General features: G+C 40.0%; 1 protein-coding gene across 3 annotated transcripts in view; it reads left to right on the top strand.

Moving 5' to 3' along the window:
- Positions 1 to 16,929, top strand: part of LOC122981217 (membrane-associated guanylate kinase, WW and PDZ domain-containing protein 3-like) — a 126,880-nt gene that overhangs the window by 67,524 nt on the left and 42,427 nt on the right. For all 3 annotated transcript variants that reach the window (XM_044349861.1, XM_044349860.1, XM_044349862.1), the window contains exon 2: positions 12,818 to 12,934. In XM_044349861.1, the coding sequence (XP_044205796.1) occupies positions 12,818 to 12,934 (117 nt within the window). The remainder of the gene's footprint in view (positions 1 to 12,817; positions 12,935 to 16,929) is intronic.

The following is a 16,929-nucleotide window of genomic DNA, read 5'->3' as shown; positions in this document are numbered from 1 at the left end:
CCCTTTTTGCTCATTGTAGACTCATTAAACATCAAAAGGAATGCCTGATGAGCTTGGTAGTTGCAATAATGCACAGAATTTGTTACGCAGTAATGAGTAAACAGTATTTAAAGCGGTCCTTATTGAAGCCTGTTTCAGGTTACTGCTGCATTTCCCACTTGGAGTGTCTGCTAGCAGGTTTCCCAGTGCACGTTGTGAGATACTTGTGTTTACTTGTGCCTCGGTGTGACATTTTAAAGGGAAAAACAGACTGTGCCATTAGGTCTGAGGAAGATGTAAGTGTTGGTGAGAGATTAGGAACCACGCTTTTTGTCTCATGTTCTTGAGCGACTGAGCATGTTGGTTTGCTTCCACCTCATTTCGGTGGCTAATACATTCCCTTTCTTACCGTTTTCTCCGCTCTCAATAATTGAATATGTCTGGACGAGTCCTTGCTCCACAAAAAAAAACATGACTTCACTTTTATGGAGACATGATTTGACAACAAGCTTGGGATTAGACGGACCCTCTCACAAGCCGAGAGCAACGCGGCTCACTTGAGTCACACTTGTTTTTTAGATATAACTTGAAAACTCATTTCTCTCTAGAAGAAACAGTGTTTACATGCATTTGTGCCAGATGTAGTTTTGCATGTGAAACAGGTAAGCGTGGAGAGCAGTGGGGGAATAAGGAATGCATGAATACACCAGTGGATACTAAACTGAGAGGGAATAAAGCCAGGTTGGAACAAAAGCTGAATAAATCTAAATCATTTGGGAGCAATAAAAAAAACAACTAAGAGTACTCTGATGCCACGAAGGCTGTCAAGGTTCAGTTTAGGGAGATTATTCAGAGATCAAAACAACTTTTAAGTACAAAATGGACAGATTTTTGACAGGCAAAACAAAAACTAGTGGTGCTTATTGATCAAACATGTCAATCAAATTGAAAATGTTCAAAAGCTTGTCTACTAATATAATTTAGTGGGAGAGGCTGTTTTATTTTGAGTCTAATACCTCTGGCTGTGGCAAAGTTTAACTTGGCAATGTTTAATGTCAGTCCACCACTTTGGTCCAGACAGCACTATCTCAACATCTATCAGATGGATTACCAAGAAATTTTGTACAGACATTCATGCTTCCCAGAGGATGAATTTACTGACTTTGGACTTTCCTTCCAGTGCACCATGAGTTTAACATTTAGTGTTCTTTTCTGAAATGTCTCCACTATTGGATGGATGACATTTTGTACAATTAGCAAATGTCAGCATGCTAACACCCTAAAGCAGTGATTCTCAACCAGCGGCCGTGGCCCACAGGTGGGCCTCAGAGTGCCATCTAGTGGGCCACGGCAGCAGTGGTATATATATTTTTTTTTTTTTGGGGGGGGGGGGGGGGTAATTTACAAAGCTAGTTATTTTTATATCTAAATTTGCTCAAGAATTCACATAAATAAGAAACATCAAATTAAAATGCATAATTGCAATAACCAGTTACATTTGAATATCACCACGCAGATCACGACAGATCATTAGGTAGAGACAAACATGTTTTGCCACTGTTAGCTAGCCTGCTAGCTTTCTCTGTAGATCCTGCTTCAGAAGACATGGCTCTATCCACTCTGTTGGAAAATGAACTGAGCTATCAGCAGACAGCAGCCTGAAGCTTCAGCTCACACAAGTTGACCTTGCTTCATTCTGGATACTGGCTGCCAGTCAATATCCCTCTGTCAAAATGGGCAATCAAATTTCTGTTGCCTTTAAGCACTTTTTTATGTGAGTCAGGGTTTCCATTGTGACTGTCACAAAGGCAAGGAACAAACTGAAAGCAACTTTGAATGCCACTCTGTGTGTCAGCCTCTTACCCATCCCACCATGACTTGATCTTATTGTTTCCCAGAAACAAGCCCAACCGTCTCGCTGAGGGTAAGCAGAATATTTATTTTGGTCATTACAGCTGACAGTGGCATAACACATATTTACAGCCCAGTGTTTTTGTCATGTTGTGTTTTTTCTTTTTTTTGGGAGGGGGGGGGTTCATTTATTTGGGCAGGTAGTCCTCGGATTTTTATTAACAAGCAGAAGTGGGGCTTAAGTTCCAAAAGGTTGAGAACCCCTGCCCTAAAGTAAGATGGTCAACATGGCAAACATGTCTGCTAAACATCAGCTTGCTGTGCTTGGAGCTGAATGCTAGGAGAAGTCCAAGGAGTCCAAAAATTTAAAAATGCCCTTTTATATGAGTCTTTGAACTCTGAATGTGAAATTCATGCATTTTATATATATATATATATATATATATATATATACATATATATATATATATATATATATATATATAGTGCCCTCAAAATTTTCCACAGTAGAATGAAAAAATACTTTGTGCTAGCAGTCCCACAATGCAATGTGTCGCCTTTGATATGAAAATTAAGTCAAATTCAAACTATTAAACAAGTATTTTATGCCTTTTATGTTCTTGATAATGTCATCTGGATTCTTTTGTTTCAATTTTTTCCAACTATTGTCACATGCTGATAAAAATTCAATTGATCAACATGTCAGGGAGGACTGTGAGCTGTGAGTCACTGGGGTCGCAATTTATTTTACGGTAGAAATAATTTGTTCTTCATTAGAAAGTAAACAAACACAATTATACCCTATTTAGACACCATACACCTATATTATGCTGTTATTAGAAACCGCATATAATGAATACCATATTAGGCCCAAAATATACTAAACTTAGACACAATTATACCAAATTATACTCTAATTAGAAACCAAATAGGAGATCCTAATACACAATTAGACACCATTTTACAAGATCAAAGTCTGATTAGAAATCAAATACAATGCCAAAATATGCTAGTTAGATGCTATTCTACCCTTACAACCAAATTATGCTGTAATTAGACACCGCATTTAATGCAACCAACATGGGCCTATGATAGCTTAATGAGACAGCACAGGCTGTAATTAGACAAATTTAATGTCATATTATATTTATAATAGACAAAACACTGAGAGCTCAGAGGACAATACATTTAATTGGCCTTTATTTAACTTAGTTTCACTTTTTTTATAGGGACATTAAAAACTATGCCGTAACCCAAAGTCAAACCACACCTAGTCACATCTGGTCACTGCTTCACATGTCCCTCGTAGCCTGGATGTTCTCTGGAGTCCTGTGGAGTTTGTTGGTAGTAATACATAGCCTAATACATGCTTCCTCGATGCTCTACTCTCATACCAGTTAAGACATCAGACCATTTAATGCCATGTCACTATCCAATCCTAGTAACATTAAGCTATGGAAGCTACCAACATATTGCATCTAATATTTCCCACTATTAGACCCTTATTAGACTTTCTTAAAGGGTAATTTGCAACACATTACAACTGAATTGTATGGTAAACCAAAGTGAAATCACATATGTAACCCTAACCCAAAGCACATATTAAAGTATTTAGTATTACTAGACGAAAATGGTTGTCCGTGTTTTATAGTTCACTGGGTCTGGTGTTTCACAGCGGGGACGCTGGGCTGTTCCACCTTGTCATTCGTATGTGAATGAGCAAATAATGTGCACTGATTTATGATTCAATGATAGCAAAATATTTGTTAATTGAGGAGTATAATGTAAGACTCATGCTAAGTTAATTTTAATAGTAAATTGAAGTCTTCAAATTTGGTCAGTGTCATCTTAAGTTCCTTTGCAATGCAAAGTTATCAAAACTGTGACTTTTCATTGAACACCGTTGCCCTGGCAACGCAATGAATTTTGATGTTTCGTCATGAAACAGGAAGTTGTTGTAACACGTGGCCCATATTTCTCATGCTTTCTCATGAGTCCCAGCCTGAACACATCTACATGTCAATTTTGAGTCATAAGTCAAAACACCACCTACTGACAACAGGAAGTCTGCCTTATCTGACAAACATCACCTGATTTACATGAAATTTACATAGTGTGGTCTACACATAATATACAGCTACATGACATATAATTAGTGGGTGTTCTCTAGCGCCATCTAGTGGACACAAGAAGTGGTATTTAACTCCTTCGTGCAACATCTGATAAGAGTCCAGGCCTGAAGACATCAACATGCCTGCGATAAAAGCCCTTCGACTGCGGTGGTCCCCAACGTGCACAAAGGTGTGAGGGCTCGATCATCACTGCTTGCAGCTTTAATATGACATTAAATTTGTCTAATTACAGCCTGTGCTGTCTCATTAAGCTATCATAGGCCCATGTTGGTAGAATTAAATGTGGTGTCTAATTACAGCATAATTTGGTAGTAAGGGTAGAATAGCATCTAACTAGCATATTTTGGATCTGATATGGCATTGTATTTGATTTCTAATTGGACTATGATCTTGTAAAATGATGTCTAATTGTATATTAGGATCTCCTAATTGGTTTCTAATGAGAGTATAATTTGGTATAATAGTGTCTAAGTTTAGTATATTTGGTTTCTAATAAGGCATTATATGCAGTTTCTAATTACAGCATAATTTAGATGTATGGTGTCTAATTAGGGTATAACTGTGTTTATTTACTGTCTAATAAAGAACATGTTATTTCTAGTTTTGGTCTTACTTGATACAAAGTACGGTTTATTACGTCTTATTAGTGTACTGTAAAATAAAGTGCAACCATAACTGTTACTTTCACGCACACGCAGCCAGGGAGAGCAAAGTTTAAGATTTTGCTATCGATGTGTTGCAAACTTTGGTTCGATGGATAAATGTTCTCTTATTTTGAGGTTTTGCAGACATGTTGTCTGAGCCAGATGCTAAGTAAGGACCCACATGGGGCGTAATGTGTTTGTGTATGTGTGTTTTGTGTATCTGTGTCTGTGAGTTAATTCTCCAGCTGTCTCATTCTGCACAGGCCACATTAAAGATAGAACAGAGGCATGGACCATAGACTGCTCATTAAAGAGAGAGTGAAAGGAGAAATGTGAAATGGAGAGGAGCCAGACTGTAGACAATTATGAGGCAGCAAAAAAAAAAAGAGACAGCTAGAACTGGAATCTAAAGATTTGAGAAATACGCAAAAACAGCGCAAAATAGAGCAACAACATGACTCAGCACCTGCAGGGCAACACTCCTCCTTCTCGTTCTTTCCTCCTCCTTCCTTTATCTTCCTTCTCGTCCTGTCTCTCTGGTAGCATGGCTCCTTGATTCCCTTCACATTATCACAGTGGCTCTGGCACTCCTGCTGTTCATGCTGCTGTTAATTCGTCTCCCCCCCCCCCCACCTCTCCAGTTCTGCTGAGATGGGCTAATCTGGCCTTTACTTTACAGGAGGAAGGTCATCTTCCATCTCCTGAGTGGTGATGGACAGAGAGGAGGGTGTGGAGAGCAGAGGAGAGCATCTGGTTGGTTAACTTTAATGCAGAGTCAGATGTCTCCCTTTGTACTTGTGAGATCAGTGGGCTGGAGATGTGTCATGCTATGATCATACGAGAAAATATTTGTAGTCTTTATTGTCGGGCTGGAGGGGAGGGCTCTGACCTTTGCACAGTGTTGGTGGAAAGGGATTTAAGCCTTTTCTCCTTTTTAGTATGAAAATAAATACTAATTTCCTGCTTAAAATATTTGACTTGACTAAAATAGAATTGTGTACGCCATTTGGAGACTGGAGTAATATTGTAATTAAATGCGCAACAGTACCACAACACTTTTGTCTACACACTATCTTCACACTGCCCTTTTGTGTCTCTCCTCCTGACGAAGACACACGTTCAAAAATAATTAAACCTTGCCTTGGAATACTTTTAATTTGTTGGAGTCATGCCAACATTCCAAACACAAATCTAATCACCTTGCGGGAGTTTTTTATTTTGTCTTGTTTTTTTCTCTCCCTTTTAGTTCATCCTTTTAAGCTGCTTAGACTTCTGTCCCAGCGCAGGCACACTGCTAAAATGAGGTGAAATGAAGTGTGTACAGAGAGGTTTGGGCGTGTGAGACCACTGCCTGTTTAACTTTGCATAGCCCTGTAGCCAGTCAGCCAAGCAGACAGACTGGAAACACAGCTATACACTCCTGTAATGCAGAATGCTCCAGTCATAGTAACACCCCACATTCCAGTTATATAAGTGAAGAGAATTCATCTGATGGTACTGCATGAGGTGTGAGATTATAAGACAGGCTTATGGCACACCACTCACACTCTTTGCTTCTGTCAGCGGAGTCACCAAGATGCCCCTTGATCCCAGTCTCACGTACAGCTGTCTGAAAAATTGAGAGGAGGCCCTGCTGTAAACCTGCCGCTCAAAGGTGCCCTGAGGCAATTTTGTCCCCTAAAAATGGCCACAGGAAGCTACAAGGTTAGGGCAGGATGGAGGAGGTGGAGTGGGGAGTCTGTGCTGTCGGGCCAGGAGAGCGATGAGAGGAGCAAAACCAGAGGTCTTGCAGGTGTTAGTGCCTTAGCAGGCCCAGTTTGACTTAGTGCCACAGGGGAAGAGGAGAGCCTGATGAAGAGGATGTTGGTGACCTGTCATACATCACATGATGGATGGGGAGGGAGGCCAGGATTGGGGGGCTAAAGTAGCATGTGTCTGCCTGGGAGTGTTGGTAAAGCAGAGCATCAGGGAAGGGGATTTAAAAAGCAGTGTGTGAGAAACACCTCAGGATAAAATCTCCTGTATAAATGTAGAGAATGCAGGAAACAGGACACATGCAAGGCAGAAGTGGCCATAAACATTAAAAATGTAGCTGCCATGTCGGATAATACTTTTCTCTGCTCAGATAAAAGGTGCTTGTGTTATTTTACATTCCGTATTTCTTTAGCTATTGACAAAAACAAATCTAAAACAGACAAAAAGATAGTTTCCCCCCCTCCCCATAAACACAATATTCCACACAGCTTGACAGTATATTCATTCTGTATTAGCTTGTTCCAACTCTTCCTTGAAGCCAGTGGGGGGTGATATGGATAAAATCCCCTATCATAGTATTTGTACTTTTATATTACAGTGGTGACATATGCTGTGGTATAACACATTTTCTAGTTTTTCGACTAATAAATCAAAGTAAATACCTGACAAAGTCGAGGCACATCTCTACATAGATGCAAAAATCACATAAAAATCCAATATTGCTATTAATCAGTCCTGCTTATTTGCAACTTTGGCCTCAATGGTCCACTACACAGAGATATGAAAGAGAAGACTATTACTGTATGAACGTAAAGGACGTATATCACCCACCACTAATTGGAGCTATTTTCACTGAGTGAAATATTCAAACCCAAGACTCTGTTTTCATTATAAACACATTTCCCCACAGTTCAGCCTGACACACTTGATATCTCTTGGAGAATTTACAATAATGTTACGTGGGTATGTGGTTGTGCAGTTTAAGTTTGTTATCACTGACCCATTGGTGGGTCAATGAGACCTAAGGGTTTAATAAGTGATGAGTTTCTATATAACCAGTTATTTCTCATGGTAATTAACAAAGCAAAGTATTACCTTTTTATAAGAAAATTTTGACAGTGCTGCTCCTCCACTTCACTTCCACTACACAGTGAAGATCTTTAAAGCATACTGTCTGTTGCATTCCAGCAACTGTCTGGAGGTCCCATGTGTATCTATTAGAGAGGGAAAAGAAAGGAGGGTGTTCAGTCACATAAATGTGTTGCATAGCAAAAACAGAGATTGCGGATTCCTGTATATGTGTAGCATGCGTGTGCAGCTCTGACTTTCTATGCGTCTTTGGGCAAAATGTGTAGAATTCCTGTCTCGTTGTCTGTATATGAGATGACCCAGTGCACTGAGAAAGGTGTCAGGGTACAGCTCTAGACCCGATGACGTATTCCCTATTCAGAGGATTGTTAATTAAGTGACAGTCAGACAACAGAGATAATGACCTCCCAGTGGACGTCCCGCATGCCGGGGGGAGAATGTCTCAGAATGAAATGTTGCAATAGACACCAGGCGTTTGCTCACATTTCACTGTGCTTGGAAAAAGACCCATTAAGAAGAAACAAAGAATTTCTATACATAGCAATGCCCTTTCAAAGGAATAGTTCAACATTTTGGGAAATATGCTCACTCACTCTCTTGGCGAGATGAGAAGATCGATACCTACTCTCATATTTGTTTGCCAAATGTGAGAGTGAAGCTACCACCAGTAGCAGGTTAGCTTAGTTTAGCACAAAGACTGGAAACAGCAAGCCTGGCTCTGTCCAAAAGTAACAAAAGTCGACTACCAACATCTTTAAAGCTCACTAATTAATATATTATATCTCACCTTTTTAATCTGTATGAAAACCAAAGTGTAAAAATGTCAGGTTGCTGTAACTTGGCTGAAATGCTTCCTGTGCTTTAACTCTCTCCAAAAAAGCAAAAAAGTGAATTTATCAAAATGTGTTTCTTGTGTTTCTTGTGTTTCTTGGTTACTCACACTACAGTAGTAGTAGTTTTGTATCATCAGACTACTGCTAACATGCAATCCAGTGATTGATAGATAGATTTGTACCTATAAGATAACATAATTGCACAGACTCTTAAATTTTTAATCGACTGAGGCAATTTTAAACCTCTTCTATGTGAGTTCTTACTTACTGACTACATTACACTTCACTAGAATGAAATGAACATCACTAATGTAACTGATGGTAATCTCTGTACTTCAGTTTAAAAGTGACAGTCTTACGGTCTTACGTAATCATTGTAACAGTGAATGAGTCTGCATTTTCTTATAATAACATGTTGGATTCTGAAATTCACAGACTAAATATTTTCAAAGAGACAGATGCGTGACATTTGCTTGTGTGTGTGAGAGAGAGTTACGTGTTGAGCTTGAAGTGTTAATCTAACTCTGTGGCTTCTGAGTGAGGTGTTGGTCTAAGTGAGGATGTTAGCAGCCTGCCGCTTCGCTAGGGGTGCTAGGCACAGCTTCCGTCCCCGCAGATATTTTTTCTGAGCCTCCAGTTTTTGAAAGGAGTGAGGTTTTTTTGGGGGGGGGGGCATACTGCTGATGCAAGGTGAAATGGTAACACGGTGCTGAATGATTCCTCTGGGTGACCTTGCTCTTTTCTGACACATCCCCGTCAGCCTTCACTTCATGCAAAAATGACAAGGTAGCAGAGATCAGAGGAGAGCAGAGGACCTTTTATATGAGTTGAGTATAAAGCAACAGCTTAAATTTAAGGGGATCCATCCGTTTGATTAGACTACTGTCTCCCAGATTGGAGGAAGCCTGAGAAGAAAGCGTCTGATATAACTTTCAGGAAATAAATTGCAGACAGTATTTTGACTGCAGTATAGTGGAATTAAATTAATCATGACAACATCTGACACAGTAAAAGCTGAGAGAAGAGAGGAAATAAGAGACGTTATTTCAAAGGGAGGAACTGTCTGGACAAAATTTTCTCTCAACTCAATCGTGAAAAGACATTTGCTGTACTGCATGTTCATCTTCCTGGCTGGCTTTGGAGAAATGCACTACAACTGAGTGGATTGCTGAAGGGACACAATAGAGCCCATTGAACCCCCATCACAGAGAAATGAGGCCTGCTACAATAGCAGCGTTATCTGTGGGGAGGAGGAATGAGGAACTTCTCTGATGTGACAGCCTCACTAACAGTCTCTGACAGGACCCAGGAAGCCACAAAGACCACACTGTAGCACTGTACTTGTACCGCAACAAACAGATCAGAGCACTGTGTGTCTATGTGCATTCTTTTTTTTTTTTTTCTTTTATTTATCCAGTGAAGTATGAATGAGCCTGCTTGCTCTACTGTCTTATAGTCAGTCCCATTTACACCTGGTGGCTCCACTGTACAGCCACAAATACTGACTGCAGAGGACTGTTTGCTACTGACCGGTGAGGCATGATGTTGCATGAGTGTGTGTGTGTGGAGAAAAAAAGATACAGAAAGCTACTGTAAGAATATTCTATTCTTTCATCATGAAAGAGTGAGTTTCATCATCACAAATTCAAAGTTTTTAGCCCACAGTTAAGAGTTCAATATGTAGAGCAATATTTGATGGGATTGGCTCGTGCTCAGAGACAGTTTGAGAACAAGAAAAGATCAAAAACATGTCAAGTCAAGTTTATTTGCGAAGCCCAAAATCACACACAAAGTCTAGATGAGCTTTACAGGCCCACAACATCAAAGATTCCCGACCGAGCGAGCTCAAGCTCTCAAAGAAGACAAGCAAAAATATTAAAAAGAAAAATAAATCTTAAAGAATACAAAACTGGAAAATATCTCAGAGAGGAAATTCAAAGAGCAAAAATCAGGTCATCAGGGAAAAAGGCATCTAAATGATTTTTACAAAAACCCGCCAGCGTGGCATGTGTTAATTTCTGAATCAGATTTTTAGCCCTACCCTCCTCCTCTCCCTCGGCTTCTGGCTCGGGATTTGCCAGTCCTGATTTGTCTACCTCTAATTTGAGGCTGAAATATCTGCATCCATGTGAAAAGTCAAACAAAGGCAGCAAAAAGGCCACATTCAGTCATGTTTTTTTACTGGTCTTATATGACATACGCTTAATCTTGATGTTCTTGTGGTTGCAATAGGCTGTTGTCGACAGCAAATACTGTAGTGCGTTCCTCAAAACATCATGAAGATCACTGGAAAGCTAATTTCACATTAGCAGATAGGGGTACTTAGTCTTATGTAATCTCTACAGAGACAAGATGGTGATGTTACACATATTTTATTTATCTACTGTGGGTTTAAATACTCCAAAAAAGTGCATTTTGTTGCTTTATGACAAGGATATTTCACCAATCTGATGCTGACTTTGTTGAAATCCCCCTATGGGCAATATGTCACAGGCCTTCAGGAAGCATATGGACGACACGTAGTTGAAACGGCCTTGTTTCCCTATAAATTCCTGTGTGTGTGTGTGCAAGCAGGATTTGAACAAAAAGGATATTCTGGGACAGTTTTGAGATGGAGTTGCCAGATTGGGCCTTGGTTCCCCAGTCTCAGTCTGTTTGTGTGCTAGACCAGCTGTGATGCAGCCCTCTTTGGAGAGGCAGACGGAGCACATGCAACCTTTATTCTGAAAAGGCAAGCCCGCCGGGATGATGGCTCCTAAAACTGCGTCAGATGGCAGCAAGGCCTTTGGACATGAGGGGCATTTTGATGCGAGTCAACAACAGCTTCCAAAACTTGGAACATGAACACGTTTTAGAACACAAAATAATAGGATCACTGTGCTGTCACAACGACGACCTGTGTTGGTTTCCGTCGCGAGTGGAGAAGGAAAAGAGGATTTGAGGGTTGAGAAAGCTTGCCGAAATATTCCCAGTGCTCATCATTATTCTATCACCCCTCCATAGTCAAGTACATCACCCCTCTCTATGAGCACATACAGTACATCTACAGTAGCAAGATCTCATCTTTAGTCCTGCTGATTGGTATTCATAGCTATGCAGAAAGGAGTCATGCTGAGCAGAGTTTGGTATGTGTGCGCAACATAGAGGGAGAGAGAGACAGACAGAGAATAGGAGAGAGAAATGGGGGGAAAAAATGATTATTTCTCTGAAGCAAACTGTTTCAAAGCCTGCTCTCCCCCTTCTGTCAAGAGATGAGGCTCACGCTGAAGCTGAGGGCAGGCAGACACCGAAGATCTCTTCCTGTTTTCCAAACTCCTCATCATGTTCTTTCAGAGAAAAACTTTTTTTTTTTTCCCTGCTTGTGTATGACGAGTCTGAAGTCTTCCTCTGCCTCAAACTTTGCATGAACTTCCTTTATTTTTACAAAGACTTCTGGGAGTTGAGAGCAAAGGCGAAATCTTTTCAGATTTTTCTCTTCTTTCCTTTTGAGGTTGTGGCATTGCACATCTTTGGTGAAAAGTTTTTGAGGCTTGTGTGAGGATGTTGAAACTGTAAAGACACTGGAGCGTGAACATGACATCCATCATCTGTCACTTAGCAGTTTGGATTTCAGATTTGTTCCTTCAGACGAATGGAGGCAACAATGACAATGGATTCAGCTCAGTCCAGTTTGTTCTTGGTATTTTTTACCGAGCAGTCTTCACTCAGTATGGAAAAATAATCAGAAAAGCATTCTAGTACATCATTGCACTACATTTTTAGGTGTTTCTAGGCCAAACATCCTAGTGTAACCTCTCTTGTACCATAAATCTCCATTTACCCTTAATGACTGAAGTGGATTTAACAGAAGAGATCAGAGTTGAAAAATCTGTTTAACCTTCGTCCTCCCCCCCCTCAGCTACAATCTCCTCTCAGTGATCAAACTGGAATTAAAAGGTAGATCAACAAGGCTCTCAACTGGAAAGAACATGTGGTCGTATATCGTTGTCTACATATAGGCATGTGTTGCAGCTATGAGTGATATTCTGCGTTGGAGCTAAGAATAGGCACCTTGTGTTTACCTCAACCACTGTGAGTTTTGAGTTTATCCAAAGGGCTTTGAGGCTTTATCCAGTCAGGAAGGTGCTACGGAGTAAACCAGTGTCACACAATCTGAAAAGAATCCACTTCTACCCAGAGCAATGCATTTTGATTAGAATGGTGATGGTTTTAACACTAATGACCATCATTATTTTGGTAATTCGCCTTTTATATCCCTTGTATGTGACATGTGGCTTGTATTCTATAGTATGACTTGATTGTATCTCCTTTATATAAAATTATCCCACAAGAAAACAGCATTGTACTTTGAAATTATGTAAAATTACTGTTGAATCCTGCAGAAAGGAATCCATGATATGATAATAACAACTCAGTGTCAACTTTGTGCTGCTACATGTCACTTGCATTGATTTCCTTTTACACATAAACCCTTCAGAGAGAGCACCACCATGTTTTTATTGACCGTTCCTGCCTCTTTCCTCTGTTGTTGCAGGTAAAGTATTGAACACGGACCTGCGCCACTACCTCAGTCTGCAGTTTCAGAAGGGCTCGCTGGACCACAAGCTCCAACAGATCATACGGGACAACCTCTACCTACGCACCATTCCCTGTAGGTACACCACGCAGGATGGCATACGTAACATCTCATTCACTGCACTCAAAAGCACCTGCAAGCACAAAGCGAACCAGGAATGTACAATATAACCTACTTTCAATGCATATATGCTTTTATCTGAAGCACGTTACAGGAACAATGAGGATGTTCTGTATGCGTCACCCAGCTGGAACCCACTAGAAGGCCTAATGTGTTACCTCTCTACACAGAACCGTATACACACACACACACACTGCATTCAAGCATTGTCATCCTCTCACAGCTATCTGTCACACACTCACACACTCACACACACACACACACACACACACACACATACACTTTAATGTAACCATAGCAACCTCACCAAGGACATCTCTCTAATCCCCATGCAACTTATTTACTTCTGCACCGTATCATCACAGTGATCAAAGTCATATTCTTTCCATAAATAACCCTGCCTTTTCCCTCTGCTGCTCTGCTTTCCCTTGCTGACATTCTGCTCAGCGGGGTCGTCACCAACTGTTATTCTTTGCTGAAATCAGTAACGGAGTGGTAAATAAAACGTTGGTACAGTAGGCTGCCAACATGCACTGGAATGAACAGCAGCCGTTTACATTTTCAGACTAATGGTAATTCATACATAATGAGAATGCATATTGATTGCCACATTTTCTCAAATATTAATATTGCAAAAGAGCTGTTGATCTCAAGGTCTTTAATTACCGCTTAAAATAGCACCGTACATCATTGTATAGAGTGGAGATGTTTCATGAATCACCAGTATTTTGTCGGGCAAAAACCTTGTATGTGTGAAATTTCACTTTCCAGGAGCACAGGAAATAAAAGCAGCACATTTTTAGCTTGATGGCCTTGTATTTTTTTTTTTTTTTTAGATTATTCAAAGGGTTTCATAAGCTTGAATGTTGTAATCCTTTAAGTGAAAGCCTTACAATTACCAAAATTAGAGCGACAAGGCTGTTAGTACAGCAAAGGTGCAAATTAATATCCTGATTATGGTTTGTGTGGGTTGCAGTAATGTAGGTTATTTGCCACAGTGGTGCAAATGCCTTCAAATTTAGAAATACAGATTTATTTTCATGAAAAGGCTTTTATTCATATAAAATACATCTGACTGCTGCTACTATAATTTACACACTGGATTTCCATTTATATACAAAGATGATTATCAACTTAAGACGAAAAATTCTATTTCACTTGTTATAAAGGAGGAAAAGCGAACTAAATTCATGTGGTTTCCTCTGTAGTGATGCTTCTTGATGTTTAACAAGAAAAAAGACAGCATTTTTAAAGCACTAGATGACATATGGAATTGAAATTGTAGGAACAGAAGACGTGACTATGACACAGCATCTGTAATTCTGAAACTGCAATGATGTTCAGGCAGATATATTGGCCTAAATATTTACCACGTCTTGTTGAAGACTGACTCTGCTCAGAGGAGCACCATAATTGAGTGTAGTCAAGGTTTTAGTCACATGCAGAGCGACTGTTCCTGAGGCGATGACAGACTCTTAGGCACAGCACTGTCACAAACAAGCAGCATCTCTTCTCTCTAACCCCAAGGGGCTGGAAGTTGCTCTGTCTTGTTCAGAGAGGACTTGCATGCACAAGTGTGAAATTTTTCAGGAAGTAAGCTGCTTACCTTTCATGTATATTTAATTTCTTGGTTTTCATTTTTCGTCTTGGAGGGGCAGAAATATCTTTCCCACCACCACCACCACCACCGCTTCTTTTTTTTTTTCCTTTGCTTTTTCCCCTCTTTCTTTGTTTCATTGTCTATTTCTGTCATCTTGTCTTTTCCTCCTTTCACTCAGCCTCCCTCTTTCTTTCATATACCTGAAAATCTGAGTGTTTCCTAGGTGGTTACATTCCACTTGAATTGTTATTGAATTTATCTTTTTTAAACCTCAGTTGCACTTGGGAGCATCTCAGGTCAGTAACAGTGGATGGAGAGAAGATGATAGAAGATGATATACAGTTTTATAAAACTCATGACATCAGTGACTCCTCTCAACTTGTCATTCTCACCTACTCTTTCCTCCACAGACACACATACAGACATGCACACTCGCACTGCTTTCTGTCGCCCACGTTCAACTGTACATACGCCCTGATCTTAAATACCACAGCGAACACGGCTTTCTTTTTTTTTTTCATGTACAATAGTGGCGGTCATTGAGGTTTTGCCCGTCGCCACCATTCATCATCAGCAACCAGTGGGCTCGCTGCACGAGTCTGACTCTCTAATCCCCTGCTTGAATTACTGTCTTAATGAGCAGGAGACCAGGACTCGCACAGTGACGACACCTCCATCATTCACTTGCTCGCTTTTCAGTCTCTCATCCCTCAACCTCTCTCTTTCACTTTCCCTTTTTCTCTGTTTCAATTACCCTTGCCTGTCTTTTTTTTTTTTTTTTTAACTCTGTTTACTCAGTTTTCCTTTCTTTTTGCAGCTTTCTTCATATTTACAAGTGGATTTTCCTTACATAATCAATATAAACACGCAAAAAGTTTGAATAAGAAAAACATTTGAAGTATTGTTTTTAACTGGGTTGACCACTATAATAACCACTAAACAAAACACATGGAGTAATCGCATAAATATGCAATTCTGTTGTATTGTTTAAATAAAAAATCAAATCTACAACCTAATGTTTGCGCATTCCAATATACGGTAAATTGATAGAGGAAGGTTCGTGTATAGACTGAGCCCTACAGTACCATTAGCATATAACTATAAGTTATCTAAACATCAGCTCCATTTGGGAGCATTAACTCACTGTGCAGGTGCTTTTCTTCAAGAATTGTGAATTACAAAAACCCAAAAGAATGCAATCTACATGTATTTCCATTTTGTACATGTACAGTAATTTACTGTAATGTAAAATATTTTCTACATGTGTTACTTCTGCAGACAACTGACCAAAATGACATGAACCACAGTGGCCCACGGTGCAATGCAGCCACAAAACAAGCTACGTTTTGCTCTCGCTACAGTTATTTTGCTTTAGAAGCTTCAACCTCTGAATGTGCTGCACAGGCGTGAATCTTTCATCTCCTCTTGATGTTGTACACTGAAACTTGAGAAGTAATTTTCTCATTGTGGGAAATCGATACTATTGGAGTATAAGTATAGAAGGCAGGTTGAGAGAGTAGTGGTTTGCCACAAAATTACAAATGACAACAAAAAACAATTTCTTGAATATGTTGAACATTCAAGAAATGTATTTATTCATCATTACGAATTGATGATTTATCATCACAAATTGATGATAAATAAGCATATTTGAGGGTGGATTTATACCCAAAATGTGTGTGACAATCATGCAGACAGCAAGAGGATTAGCAGGGGCGGTTTGTGTCACTGTGCCAATGGTCCACTTTACTTAACTACCAGTCATGCTGCTGGACTCTCATATGACTGTAGCTGATCTATGCTGTCCTGTTTGTGTGGCACACCAACACCACAGGGTCATTTCTGCCGGGCCATAATGAAAGTATTTGTTTCTACTTTTAGTCCAGTTACGAAACCCCAAACAGGAAACTTCAAATTAAAAAAAAAAAAGGAAGAAAGGCAGTGAGAGTGGTCTGTAAATGAGGGATAGGAGGAAAAACTGAGGAGCAGAGAGACAAAGAGAGCAAGGTCTGTTACTGTCTTTGTGTGGTAAATCCCTGAGTCTCCTTCACTGGGTCTTGGGATGGGCTCCATCTCATTTGGTCTCTTACAAAAACGCTGGAGGAGGTTCTCAAGAGCTCTGGAGAGGACAAAAGGAGGAGGATTTTTCTAAGAGGACAGAGAGCTCAGGGTCACACGCAGTCCCTTGACTCCCAGCTGAGATCAGAGATGAGCAGAAAGAGTTTGATCTCACACAAACTCTCATTCTCACTCATGCGCACACAATGCACTGGCGTAGGTACACATGCACGGAAATGCAGGGACAAATTGGAACAAATCAGGGACACATACAGTTGTACTCTCTGACCTT

The sequence above is a fragment of the Thunnus albacares genome, chromosome 4, assembly GCF_914725855.1.
Source record: "Thunnus albacares chromosome 4, fThuAlb1.1, whole genome shotgun sequence".
Lineage (NCBI taxonomy): Eukaryota > Metazoa > Chordata > Actinopteri > Scombriformes > Scombridae > Thunnus > Thunnus albacares.
Note: the sequence above shows the minus strand (reverse complement) of the source record. Positions and strands in the feature narration are given on the sequence as shown.